Here is a 14893-nt window from a genome sequence, read left to right on the forward strand (position 1 = left end):
CAAGTTCAAAGTCATCCTACACTATATGCTGAGTTCAAGGCTAGCCTGGGCTGTGTGAGACCCTGTGTATAAAATAAAATTAAAAAAAAAAAACCAGTGCATGTTGTTTGTCTGTGTAAAATATATTTCCTAATATATAATGTATAAATCTGAAACAAGACACAAATCAAATCAAAACATAGTTAAAATTTAAGGGTAAAACAAAACCAATTAATTTACTAGTACCAAGTTTCAATATTTTCAAATTAATTTTCAAATAACTCTATACCTATTCCTTAAATAGCAGTAAAAATAAATCTAGTTTTCTAATATACTATTGAAAAGGGTTTTCTCGTTTTCAAGCCATTTCATTTACAAATCAGTAAGAAAAGCCTTCAACTCTCAAGTCTAATTTTTATTCAAAGAAATTCAGTGATTTTTTTTAAATTCAAAGACTCAATGATTTTTCCCATCATACACTATACCATGTTAATGTCTTTGACACAATTGTGCTCTATAGTTCTGAAACTCAAGTATAATGTGGCTTAAATACACACTCACATGTACACACCATATAGCTCCCCAAACTATTTCCATTTCAATTAAAATACTCATTTTTAGAAACAAATGTTGCTTACCTGTTCCCTACTGAATCTTGAGAAATCTGAAAGTTTGGAATGACAGAAGAAACACCATATTCATCCTGATACTTCTTACAAGATTTGTAATGATGTCTCATGCGATAGAATTTAATCTGTAAAATTATTGATTAAAATTTTAAATTTCAAATACAACTCATGAGGTTTGATGATAAAAGAAAAAAATCAAAACAGTATTTCACTTAAGCAAGTTTCCTGTTTTAGTATTTTTATTATTTAGGCATGTGTGCCATGGTGCACTCTTAGAGGTTAGAGGACAATGTGTGGATCAGTCCTGTGCCTATCCATCTTATTTGAGGGTTTCTTACTCTCGAATCTTACTCTACTTATTGTTCTTGGATGCACTCAGGAAATTATCTTATCTTCAACTCCCATCTTGCTGATGGTGCTGGGATTACGGCTTACTACAGCTTCCAGACTTTGCTTTTTTCATTTCTACTGGGAACTTTAATATATGAACATTTTAATTTGGTATTTCCATCAGGTTGTCCTCTCCCTACCACCCCCCCCATTCCACTGAAGGCCCTTTTTCAAAGTAGCCCTTCCTCTATTTTGTTGTCTCATTCCTTTTGCCTCCATCCTCTATGTCAAAATGTTTATGGGGTTCAGGATACAAAACTTATGTGGATATTGGTAATCACTACGGAGTCATGACTGCACCAGTCTGTTTGCTTCTGGCCTTTATATGACTCTGGACTTTATATGAACTCAGGTATTCTTGCTTGAGCATTGAGTGCACCATCCACTAAGTCATTTCCCTAGCCCAAGCAAGTTTCCTTTTAAAAAGTATATAATTAAATATTTAAGTAGGAACTAAAAATAGACAATACATTTTTGTCCATTAGGTGCGGACCATGGAAAGGAACCAAACTTCCATAAACTCACTATGAAAAAAATTAACCAATAGATTTACACTTGAAATGATAATGAAATGGAAAAAAGCAAGGCTTAATGGTACATGCCTATAATCTTCAGCACTTGGAAGGTGGAGATAGAAATAACAGTAATTCAAGGTCATCCTCACCTACAAAATGTAAGTTCAAGGCCAGCATGGGCTACTTGAGACCTAGAATCAAATCAAAACAAAACAAAAAACCAATAGTATTAAAAGGTTGCCTCACCGGGCCTGGTGGTACATGCTTTTAATCCTAGCACTTGGGAGGCAGAGGTAGGAGAATCGTTGCACATTAGAGGCCAGCTCTGAGACTAAATAGTGAATTCCAAGTCAGCCTGGCCTAGAGTGAGACCGTAACTCAAAAAACAAACAAAAAAAGGTTGCCTCATTTTTTTCTTCATTTTTCTTTTCCGTTCTTTTGTCTGACAAGGTCTCACTCTAGCCCAGATTGATCTGGAACTCTATAGACCTCAAGTCAGCCTCAAACTTATAGAAATTCTCCTACCCTAGTCTCTGGATGATATGAGTGAGCCTGACTTACTCATTTCTTTAATTATTATAACTTAGCAAAGTTTCAATGCACTTTGAAAAAATTAAGTAACCAGGTTAATAATAACTAAAACATTTTTCAATTTTGCACTGACAAGTAAAGCCAGAATCCCTCAAGTGTGCTCCAGCTTCACTTCATTGTTCTTTTAGTAAAACAACTTCTTCAGAAAGATGGAAAAGCAGATCTGACTTCTATTAAGGCATATAATAGTAAATGGTTTTGCTTCGTGACCTTACTTGTTGGAAAAGAACTATCTACGATAAATGCACAGACACATGGATATATTCAAAGCTTAACTACTTCTTACCAATTCAACCCTTCTCTAAATAATAGAGTAACATCCAAATTATGGAATGAATGTTAGTTATCAACACCTGATTTTTCCACATTTCATAGCACCAAACCAAAGTCTTCTGCCAAATACTTTGCAAATTTTTAGACAAACACATAAACATATGGATCTATTTGGCCAAACGATTAACTTCTGTACATACAAACTTGTAATGATGATGCTTCATTAAGGAAAAACTATAAGAATTAAGTATTTACCCAATTAAATGAGCTATATATTTATTTAATTTAGTAAGCAATGAGTAATTACTTTTGAGAAAAACAGCCTACCAAAAATTTTGGTGAGGACAGTAGATATAGCTCAGTGGTAGAGTACTTGCCTAGCATGCACAAGGGCCTAAGTTTAATTCCTAGGAACACACACACACACACATAAACACACACACACACAAATTTAGAGATTTTTCTTTCACTTAAGCTAAACAATAGTGGATTTTACCTGTTCTCAATAAGCTTATAATCTTACTAAGATCTATGGCTTCAGCTTTTTACCCAATCTCAACCTAAATAACATCTTGTTTATTCTAGTTTTGTTGTTTTTAATTTTTATTTATTTATTTGTATGCATGGGCATGGTATACATGTGAAGGTCAGAGAACAACTTTCAGCCTTCTTTGAGACAGGATCTCTTGCTGCAAATAAATGCCTGACAGCAAACAAACATCCAACTAACATCCAACTTAAGCTTCCTGGCTTCTTGCTTAATCTGCCACTGCTGTAGGCAGTGGGATCACAAACACATGTATTACTTTGCATCTCCACTATGCATCTGGTTTAAAGTAGGTGCAAGGGAAATGAACTCAGGCCAGCACTGTAAGCACCTTCAACCACTGAGCCATCTCCCCAGCCCCTAGTTTTATTGCTCCTTACCCCAGGAAGGATGTCACTCTGGCCTAGGCGGAATTTACTATATAGTCTCAGGCTGGCCTCAAACTCAAAGCAATCCTCCTACCTCTGCCTCCTAAATGCTGGAATTAAAGTTTTGAGCCACATTTTTTGATATTGTCAGGTCTACAAATCCAAGACCATGAACTTGCAATCCTCCTTCCTCAGCCTTCTGAATGCTGAAATTACAAGTATGCCCTATAATGCCTGGCTCTGTCTTTCTTTTCAAAACTGTGCCTACCAACAGAATTCAAATGGAATTTCAGAGTCTAAGTTTCAAAAGCTATGCAACATTTACTCTACCTGTTTTGCACAGCATCTGCAGCTACCAGAAAACTTCCTCATGATATTTTCAAGATCTAAGGCCCGTTCCGGACATGCTCTTTCTCTTCTAGTCACATTTCCACGACATAAGGGACAATGTATTCCGCTTTCTCTCATTGCAGTCAGGAAACATTTTCTACAAAAACTAAGCCAAACATTTGTGAAACATTAGTTGCAGAAAAAATACTCCTTTTATTTCCATAATTAAACACAAATGATTACAGATATGTATATATACTAAATAAGTCAGGCTATTCATGTGTACTTATCAGAATTTTAAAGTATATAAGTGTATGTATATATATACTTATAAGTATATATATAAGTATTTAAGCAATAGGACTCTAGTAATTGGATAGAAACATAAAAGAAACTACACTCAAGAAAATTGAACACTTCCATCTATAGTTGGGGCTAGAGAGATAGCTCAGTGGGGACAGGCACTTGCTTGCAAAGCCTGACAAGCCCAGGTTTGATTTTTCAGTACCCACAAAAAAAACAGATATAGAAAGTGGCACATACATCTGAAGTTCATTTAAAATGGTAAGAGGCCCTAGCCCATCCATTCTCTCTGTCTCTCTGCTTGCAAATAAAGAATAAAAATTGCTTTTATAAAAATCTGTAGTCTGGGGGCTGGAGAGATTGTTTAGCAGTTAAGGTGCTTGCCTACAAAGCCTAAGGACCCAGATCTGATTCCCCAGTACCCACGTAAGCCAGATGTACAAGATGGTGCATGTGTCTGGAGTTCATTTGGTGCATCCGTTCTCTCTCTCTCTCTCAATAAATAAGTAAATAAATAAGTTTAAAAACTACCAAAAAGCAAGTTTAAAAAAATTGTTTTTCAAAAATCTATAGTCTGGGGCTGGGGAGATGGTTTAGTGGTTTAGGCACTTGCCTACAAAGCCTAAGGACCCAGGTTTGATTCCCAGTATCCATGTAATAAGCCAGATGCACAAGGTGGTGCATGGGTCTGGACTTTGTTTGCAGTGGCTGGAGACCCTGGTGTGCCCTTACTCTAGCCCTCCCTTCTCTATCTGCCTCTTTCTCTCTCCCTCTCAAATAAATAAATAAATAAATAATTTTTTAAAAATCCAGTCTTGGGTTGGGAAGATAGCTGAACAGTTAAAAGGTGCTTGCTGCCAAGGCCTGCCATCTCGGATTTGATTCATCAAAGCCAGATGCACAAAGCGACATATGTATCTGGATTTCATATGCAATGACAAGAAGATCTGGCATGCCTATGCCCACCCCCAGCTTGCAAATGAATATTTAAAAAAAAAACTATCGTCAACATTTTAAGTAACCAATTCATAATTTCTGTCCTAGCCCCACCAATTAACACAAGTGATCATTTTGCTTTGAGGAGAACCAGATAAATGCCAGGTGTGGAGACTTGTATCTTTAACCTCAGTATTGGGGAAGGCTGAAATAGGAGGTTGCTTAGAGTTTGAGGCCAGACTCAGGTACATAATGAGCTACAAGTTAGCCTGGGATAGAGTGAGATCCTGCCTCAAAAAAAAAAAAAAAAACTGAACCCGGATCCTTTGGCTTTCCAGGAAAACTCCTTAACTGCTAAGCCATCTCTCCAGACCTCTATTGAATCTCCAGAACCCATGTAAACCAGAATGTCTAGAGTTCGTTCGTAGTGGCTGAAGGCCCTAGCATACCCAATCTCTCTCTCTCTCTCAAATAAATAAAAATTTTAAAACATATTTAAAAAAAATAGAGCAAGGCTGGAGAGATGGCTTAGCAATTAAGGCTCTACCTGCAAAACCTAAGGACCCATGTAAGCCAGATGCATAAGGTGACTCAAGCGTGCAAGGTCACACACATGCACAAGGTGGCTCACACGTCTGGAGTTTGAATGCAGTGGCTGGAGGCTCTGGCGTGACAATTCTCTCTTTTGCAGAAGAAAGGAAGGGAGGGAGGGAGGGAGAGCCAGGCACGGTGGCACACACCTTTAATCCCAGCAATTGGGAAGCAGAGGTAGGAGGATCAGTGTGAGTTTGAGGCCACCCTGAGACTACATAGTGAGTTCCAGGTCAGCCTCCTGAGCTAGAGTGAAACCCTACCTTGAAAAAAAAAAGAAACAAAGAAAGGTGAAAGGTTGTGCACACCTTTACTTCCAGTACTCAGGGGACACAGCTACCTTTGTGATTGCTGTGAGTTTGATGCCAGCCTGTAACTACAGAGTGAATTCCAGGTTAGCCTGAGCTAGTATAAGACCCTACATAAAAAAACTAAAAAAAAAAAAATTATAAATATGCAAAATATATAGACAGACAGACACACACACACACTCATATAGCACTTTTCCCCTCTGAAATCAAGGGGCTGGGAAAATGGCTCTGTGTTTAAAGGTGCTTGCCTGAAATCAGTTTTTTTCTCACAAAATATTAAAAATATATACAAATATTAAAAATAAGTCATTCAGACGATAATAAACAAGACACACAAGTAAATAAAAAATACACACAAATAAATAAAAAATAGTTTTTAAAAACATAAGGCTGAGGATACATAGCTCTGTTGGCAGAGTACTTGCCTAGCATGTATAAAGTCCTGGTTCAATACCTAGCACTTCATCAAATAGGGAATGTAGTATGCCTGTAATCCCAGCATTTAGAAGGTGAGCTACATTCTTCAATACCTTTTTTTTTTTTTTTGTTTTGGTTTTTTTTTTGAGGATGAAACCTAGCTTCCTTCTCCTCCCAAAGAATTCCATAAGGCTTAGGCTATGGCAATATACTTACATTTACATGCTGTTTTACCAAACCACACTGGGTTACCAGTTTTATCTGATAGCTGGTGTGATCAAGTTTAAAGAAAATGAAGACAAGTCCCTATCTCAAAAACATAAAGAAAGAAAGAACTGGAGAGATGGTTTTAGAGGTGAAGGTGCTTGCCTGCAAAATGTAACAACTCAGGTTGATTCCCCAGTACCCATGTAAAGCCAGATGCACCAAGTGGCATATATATCTGGAGTTCATTTGCAGTGGCTGGGAACACCGGCATGCCCATTCTCTCTCTCCATCTCTGTCCTCTCTCTCCCTCTCCTTGCAAATAAATAAAGAAAAGAAGGAAGTAATGAATACCTTTTTTAAAAAAAGACCAATAGTCTAGTGCTTGCTTGCAAAGTCTGCCAGCTTGAATTCATTTCTCCAATACCCAATGTGAACCAGATTCACAAAGTGGCACATGTGTTTGGAGTTTGTTTGTGGCAGAAAGAGGCCCTGGTATGTCCACATACAAACTTACTCTGTTTCTTTCGCTAACAAAAAATAAATATAAGACCAGACCTTGAATTCCAGCACAGAACTTGAAAGGAGCTCAAGACCATTCTCAACTACATAGTGTGTTTGGGACCAGCCTGATATATAAGATCTCAAATAAAAAAACTAACCAAGTAAACATTTTAAAACTCTGTTTTACAGACGAGGAAACTACAATTTTAAGGCTTAAATGGGGCTGGAGAGATGGTTCAGAGGTGAAAGGTTCTTACAAAGCCTGCTGGCGTTGGTTTGATTCTCTAGTACCTTCCTAAAACCAGATGCACAAACTGGCACATACATCTGGAGTCTGTTTGTAGTGGCAGGAGGTCCTGGTGTGTGTACTTTCTCTTAAATATTTAAAAAAGAATAAAAACTAAAATGCTAGGCTGAATAGATGGCTCAGTGGATAAATAACTTGCCATCCAACTCCTAAGTACTGAGTTCTGATCTCCAGACCTCGTGTAAAAGCCAAAAGCTACGGCAGATTTCTGTAATCCCAGTGTGCCTACCTTCTGAAAAGAGGTGGAGATAGAAGAATTTTGAAAAGTTTGCAAACAAACCAACAAACAATGCAAGACCCTGCTTCAAATGAGATGATAGGCAAGGACTGACCTGAAAATGGTCCTCTCACACATATCATGATCCATACTCACACCAAAATAGAGAGAAAGACAGACTGACTGATAAAAAGATACACACCCTCAATCCTAACACTTGGGAAGTGAAAGCAGGAAGATCACTGTATGTTCAAGACCAGTAATGGCTGCATAGTAAAAACCCTGTCTTGGGAGAGAAAAAAAAGAAGGAAAAGGAAGAAGGAGAAGGGGGAAGGAGAACAAGGAGAAGAGGAAGAAGAGGAAGAAGAAGAAGAGGAAGGAGAAAAAGAAAGGAAGGAAGGAGGAGGAGGAGGAGGAAGAAGAAGAAAGAAGAGGAAAGGAAGAGGAAGGAAGAAGAAGGAAGAAGGGAAGGAAGAGGAGGGAGGGAGGAGGAGGAAGAAGGAAGAGGAAGAAGAAGAAAAAATTATCCCCAAATGAGCTGGGGCTGGTGATGCATGCCTTTAATCCCAGCAATAGGGAGACAGAGGTAGGAGGAGGATCACTCTGAGACTACAGAGTGAATTCCAGGTCAGCCTGAGCTAAATTGAAACACTACTTTGAAAAATAAATAAATAAATAAAAAATCCCAAATGACAAGCTAGGGATGTAGGTCAGAGGCAGGCAGCTTAGGCACCATTTGTGAGAATCTAGGTTTGATCCATAGCACACCAAAATAACTAAATGCCAAAAATAAAAAAATTAGAAAAACAGGCTGGGTTTAGTGGCATACCAAATAATCTCAGCACTAAGAATAATGAGCCAGGTGTGGTGGCGCACACCTTTAATCCCAGCACTCAGGAGGCAAAGGTAGGAGGATTGCCGTGAGTTCGAGGTGACCCTGAGACTCCTTGGTGAATTCCAGGTCAGCCTGGGCTAGAGTGAGATCCTACCTCAAAAAACAAAACAAAAAACAAAAAAAGAATGAGGCAGAAGACTGCCTCATGTTCCAAGCCAGCCTAGGCCACAGAGTGAAACCCTGTCTAAAAATAGTAAAAGCAAATTTGTGCTAATCCTGCTAGCTATCACACCTCTAACTGCAATTGTATAGCTACAATGCTTAAGTACTTAGTTGTGATCCAAAAAGCATTCAGTTCAGAGATAGAAAACATGTTCCCATTGCTGACAACATGATGCAAAAGAAAGTTCTACTGTGTGAGCAGTTTCAGGCATCCTCTATAGTCCTGGAGAGTATCCTCTACAGATAAAGACACTACTATTTTTGCATTTTTTTTTTAATTTTCTTATTTATTTATTTGAGAGCGACAGACACAGAGAGAAAGACAGATAGAGGGAGGGAAAGAGAATGGGCGCGCCATGGCTTCCAGCCTCTGCAAACGAACTCCAGACATGTGCGCCTCCTTGTGCATCTGGCTAACGTGGGACCTGGGGAACCGAGCCTCGAACCGGGGTCCTTAGGCTTCACAGGCAAGCGCTTAACCGCTAAGCCATCTCTCCAGCCCTGCATTATTTTTAACACTAGAATTTTGAGACAACCTAAATGTTAACATAGTAATATAACATTAATAAATAAAAAATGTTTTATCTGGCCTGGAGAGATGGCTTAATGGTTAAGACACTTGCTTGCAAAGTCAGAGGACATAGATCTGATTCTCTAGGACCCACGTAAACCAGATGCACAAGGTGGTGCATGCATCTGTAGTTTGCTTGGACTGGCTAGAGACTCTAATGCATACACACACTCACTCTCTCTCAAATAAATAAAAATAAAATTTAAAAAAATAGGGCTGTAGAGATAGCTTAGTGGTTAAGGAGCTTGCCTGCTTAGCCTAAGGACCCAGGTTCAATTCTACATGTCTCAGGTAAGCCAGATGCACAAGGTGGCACATATTTCTGGAGTTCATTTGCAGTGGCTAGAGGCTCTGGTGTACCTATTCTCTCTTTCTCTCCCTCTCTGTCTCAAATAAAAATTAAATTAAATTTAAATTTAAAAAAAGAGTCACTTCAAAAAATATTAGGGGACTTCCAGTTAAGATGGTGGCATAGGAATCATGCCAAAGCAGCCTAGGGGAGAAAAAGGCAAAGGAAACCCAGCAAAATACACACTTTTACTAAGAAGCGAGGTGTATGAGAAATTAAAATGGCAGCAGAGAAGTTGGAGCATCCCAGAGCATACAGAGCCCAAACAGGCAGGCCCAAGCACCTCTGGCAGCGGCGCCCCTGCTCCAGCAGCAGAAGCAGCTATAAGAGCCATGGCTCCGGCTCCAACAGCAACAGCAGCAGCTCCGGCATCGACAACAGTGGCTCCAACAGCAGCAGCAGCAGATCCAACAGCGGCGGCTTCAGCAGTGGCAGCAGTGGGTCCAGTAGCAGCGGCAGGTCCAGCAGCAGGGGTGCCCATCTGCAGGGCCACAGTTGCCAGGTTCAGTTTGCCCCACAGGAAAAGCCAGTGCCCAGCTCCAGAAAACAGAACACCGGTCCAGCGACCCAGTCAGCCTACTTGACTGAGACCAAAATCATCCAAAAAGGTAACTGGGATTGTACCTGGGAAGGGTCTCACTTGGTCACAAGCTGACTTGGATCCCTCAACAGACCAGAAATCTTAACATCTTTGTTGATAGAGGATCTGGTTGTTATAACACCTACTCTTGCATAAATACTCAGTGCTGTTCTTGATTGAATGTGTACATTGTTTAGTTAAATTTTAGAATCTACCTGTATTTTCTTCCACTCAGCCTACTTGAATACTCCCACAGCAGGCAAACTCAACCCCTAGGAACAGTTTTCTAGATACTATGAGAGTGTTAAGAGCCACACCTAGCATCTTAATCTCCTACACTGAAGATATATAACATCAGATCAATTGACACAGCTAAAAATACCCAAAAAAGAAAATCCAAGCATTAACTTAATCCAAGATGCAAAGATATATACATTATAACACAAGAAACACCAAAAATCAAGACAATATAAATCCACCAAAAAGGATTAATGCATTAGAGATTATCCAGTGAGAATGAGTTGGAGGAAATACCTGAGAAAGATTTCAAAAGAATGACTGTAAATATGTTCAAAGAAGTCAAAGAACAAATGAAAGGACTCAGAGGAAATCAAAGGAATAAAAGAAGATGCAGGACACCAATTCAATGAAATAAAGAAGTGAATACAAGACATAAATAAGGAAATAGAAATAATAAAGAAAAACCAGTCAGAATTACTAGCAATAAAGTACACAGTTAATGAAATAAAAAACTCTGTAGAAAATCTCACTAGTAGCATGGATGAAGGAGAGGACAGAATATCTAAGCTAGAAGACCAGGTGGCAGATCTAATACAGTCCAACAAAGAGAAAGACAAACTAATAGGAAAGTATGAATGGGAATTTCAACATATTCAGGATACTATGAAAAGATCAAACATAAGAATTCAGGGCAGAGTAGAAGGAGAAGAATCTCACTCCAAAGGCATAGTAGGTGTCCTCAACAAAATCTTAGAAGAAAACTTCCCCCAAACTGGGAAAGAGGTGCCAATGCAGATACAGGAATCCTTTAGAACACAAGCCAGACAAAACCTGGAAAGAACCTCTCCTCGCCATATTATAATCAAACTACCAAACATACAACCCAAAGAAAAAATATTGAAAGCACTTAGAGAGAAAAATCAAGTTACCTACAAAGGCAAGCCCATCAGGATTACAGCAGATTACTCAACACAAACTTAAAAGCCAGAAGGGCTTGGAGTGATGTATTCCAATTTCTGAACGATAACAACTGTCAACCAAGGTTACTGTATCCTGCAAAGCTATCCATTCAAATAGATGGAGAAATAAGGACATTCCATGACAAAAGGAGGCTAAAGAAGTATTTGAACACAAAACCAGCTCTACAGAAAATACTTGAAAGAATTCTCCATGATGAAGAGAAAGAAAAGCACATATATAAGCAACTTGGAAAAAACAAGCAATACTCAAAGACTAATTAACAACAAGACAGTAAAGGTAGAACCAGAACCACACACACAAAAAAAATGGCAAACATAAATACACACCTTTCAATAATATCACTGAATATCAGCGGCCTCAATGCCCCAACCAAAAGACATAGGTTTGCATACTGGGTTAAAAAGCAGGATCCTACAATTTGTTGTTGCCAAGAAACTCACCTTTCTACAAAGGATGGACATTATCTTAGGGTGAAAGGTTGGAAAACGGCATTTCAAGCAAATGGGCCAAGAAAACAAGCAAGGGTTGCTATTCAAATATCTGACAAGGTAGACTTCAGTCCAACGTTAGTCAAGAAGGATAAGGAAGGTCCCTTTATATTGATTAAGAGCACACTCAAACAGGAGGCCATTACAATCCTAAACATAAATGCACTAACATGGGGGCAACCAAATTCATCAAACAAACACTATTAGAATTAAGGTCACAGATAACACCAAACACAATGGTAGTGGGGTGACTTCAACACCCCACTCTCATCAATTGACAGGTCATCCTGGGAAAAAATAAACAGAGAGGCATCTGGACTAAATGAGGTCATAGAAGGAATGGACCTAACAGATATATACAGGACATTTCATCCAAAGGCTGCAGAATATACATTCTTTTCAGCAGCACATGGAACATTCTCTACAATAGACCATATATTAGGACACAAAGCAAAGCTTAATAAATACAGGAAAAGTAAAATAATTCCTTGCATTCTATCTGACCACAATGGAATCAAACTACAAACCAGTAGCAAGAAAGGCTATAGAGCATACACCAAATCATGGAAACTAAACAATACACTACTAAATGATGAATGGGTCAATGAAGAAATCAAGAAGGAAATTAAAAAATTTATAGAGTCAGGGCTGGAGAGATGGCTTAGCGGTTAAGCGCATGCCTGTGAAGCCTAAGTACTTCGGTTCGAGGCTCAATTCCCCAGGTCCCACATTAGCCAGATGCACAAGCAGGCAGAGAGAAAGTAAGACCTCACTGCAAAACTATTAATTTTAGTCACCAGTGGTATAAAGCAAAACTTAGGTATACAGTGTACCTGATGGTGATCTTTAAAATGGATGGTTTTTCTCCTGAGCATGTATATGGAGGAATTGCCCTACATTTTTAGGCCGTTGCCATGTATGAATATTCTTATGAGGTTACTTAGTTATTCGGATTGAAGAGTCTAGCCTAGGAAATTGAAGCTGCTGCCATGACACAGCACTCACAGTAACTTAAAGGAATTACTCTGACTAGAGGACCCTCTTTAGTGGAAGGGAAGGTAGAAAATGTTCATTTAGCTTGAGATCCATAAGGGAATGTACAAAAAGGTTCTTACAGCTTGAGATCCCTAGGAAAAAAATGACTTCATTTCAAACTGTTATATGTATTTCACTTCATCTCCTTTACTTCCTGTCTCTCTTCCTCTCTTTTAAAGATGTACTGTTTTTAGTAGCAGCTTTGAGTGACTGAAAGACTAAATGGATGATTTTACAGTGACAAGATTTTAGTCTTACAATGAACACAAATTTTGAACAGTGGCTTTCATATTAAGCATCATCTTGGATTTGTGAACTTTTTCATGTCTTGGTGTTAAGACTATCTTTTAAATACTGCAATTGAATTTCCTCTGGACAGGGAATTAGTTACTTTTTGGCTGACAGATCAAATGATAAAGATGCTATCTAGACATCACTTTTCCATAAGATTTTTGAAGAGTTTATTTAGGCAAATAGACTAAAAACAAATTTTACTTTCACTTTTATCTGCTTTGCTTCTGATGGCAAAAAGTTTTTAAACTTGGACAAGTAAGCAGTTTTCTGGACACTGGGGCAAGATTTTTGTAGTAGATTTTTGCTGCCTAGCTGTTTGAGTCAGAAATAATCAGTTCTGGTTAAGGTCAGCCATGTCTAGTTTATTAGAACCTCACTATACAATAAGGTTATCAAAGTTACTTAGCACAGATAAGTCCTCTTCATCAGGGGGTTCAAATTTAAATTAGCAACTGATAACAGAACTAGAGCTTTAATATTTTTAAAAATATATTTGAAAACATTGGAGTTTATGTTTCTCTTACAAAGCATTGGCATTTTATAACTTTATGTGACTTGACGTCATTGTGCCACAAATTTCCATTAAGTAAAAAGCTAACATTAGTAAGAATACTACAGTTTGCATCTTAAAGAAACAGTTGTTTATAGGGTCTTTTACAGACTGTAAACCCTAAGTCAGGCTATCAGAAAAATGACCATCTGCTTTTATATTTTTTGTTTTCTACTTTTAAAGCTTGATACTACCCCAAAAAAAAAAAAAAAACCACTTGTCGAAATTTGAAGTTTATGTTTTTCTCCTGTTGGGCTATGTTCAAGCAGCCCCCATAACACCCGACACAGGCTGCAGCTGGTAAAGCACACGAGGCCACAGCTCACCGGGTTTGGTTTTCACTTCCTCAGGAAAGAATCGCAGGCGACCATGTTTAAATGAAGATGGTAGAACACTGAAGAAGCTAAGAAAATAATGGAGTTTTATAGCACTATTTTCAGAGTAAAATATAATCATTCTAGTTTTTCAGAATTCCATGTGATTTGAACTGTTCAGTATTGTCTGAATATTAATTAGTACTACCAACAAACATGGCAGAACAGCTGTTAGTCTAGTAAGGAGACTGATGTTGCACTAGAAAGATAATTTACATTTGAGTTCATTACTGACTTCACAGTCTGTTCCTATAGAAGTATTTTTCCAGGCTTGGAACTATTCCCACATACGAATTTCCCCTTCTGTTAGGGGAAGCTAATGTTAATGTTCCTTTACTGATTATGAAACTTGTTCCCTGAAACTGGTTAAAATTGTTTAATAGTTAAGTGATTATATTAGCCTGTTCAAACAAAAATTTGTGAGACCATATGATATATGGTATATGATATGATATATGATATATATATGATAACAAGAGAATGTCTAAGAGGCATGTGCTGCTTTGGAGGCAGAGAGAACATGTGTACAGAAGCTTTCAGTCTTAATTATATAGTGTTTAGTGTGATGCTGTTCTTGGAAAAATAGCAGCCTTTTTGATAAGTTGTATGCATAATCATATAATATGTAATGTTTCATTTATAAGCTGCCTTCAACACATGCTTACCATTAGTGTTTTCTCAAAGTACAGTAGTATGTTTTCCAGAATTTCACTATATGCTTACAGTAAATAGTTCTAGCTTGTTGAAATGTTGAATTTCTTGTTGGTTTCTTTTTAATTATATGGAGCATGTAGCAAGCCTGAAAGACATTGTAATCATTTTTTTACAGGGTGCAAATGTACAAAGATTGTGTATGAGAGCCTATATATTTTATCATTATCATCTTTGATTAAGGCTTTTTTATTACTATTTAACAAATGCTAATTCCAGGTAATGCCTGTGGCCCTACTAAATTTAAGGGA

The 14893-nt window shown here is 38.0% G+C and overlaps 1 protein-coding gene across 4 annotated transcripts in view; it reads right to left on the minus strand.

Moving 5' to 3' along the window:
- Positions 1-14893, minus strand: part of Rnf138 (ring finger protein 138) — a 51916-nt gene that overhangs the window by 15063 nt on the left and 21960 nt on the right. For 3 of the 4 annotated variants that reach the window (XM_045135169.1, XM_004668422.2, XM_004668421.2), the window contains 2 exons: positions 3623-3788; positions 618-733 (listed from right to left, as the gene is read on the minus strand). The exons of the other annotated variant lie outside the window; for it this stretch is intronic. In XM_045135169.1, coding sequence (XP_044991104.1) covers positions 618-733; positions 3623-3788 — 282 coding nt within the window. The remainder of the gene's footprint in view (positions 1-617; positions 734-3622; positions 3789-14893) is intronic. 4 annotated transcript variants of the gene reach the window in all.

The sequence above is a fragment of the Jaculus jaculus genome, chromosome 15 (assembly GCF_020740685.1).
Source record: "Jaculus jaculus isolate mJacJac1 chromosome 15, mJacJac1.mat.Y.cur, whole genome shotgun sequence".
In the NCBI taxonomy this organism is placed as follows: domain Eukaryota; kingdom Metazoa; phylum Chordata; class Mammalia; order Rodentia; family Dipodidae; genus Jaculus; species Jaculus jaculus.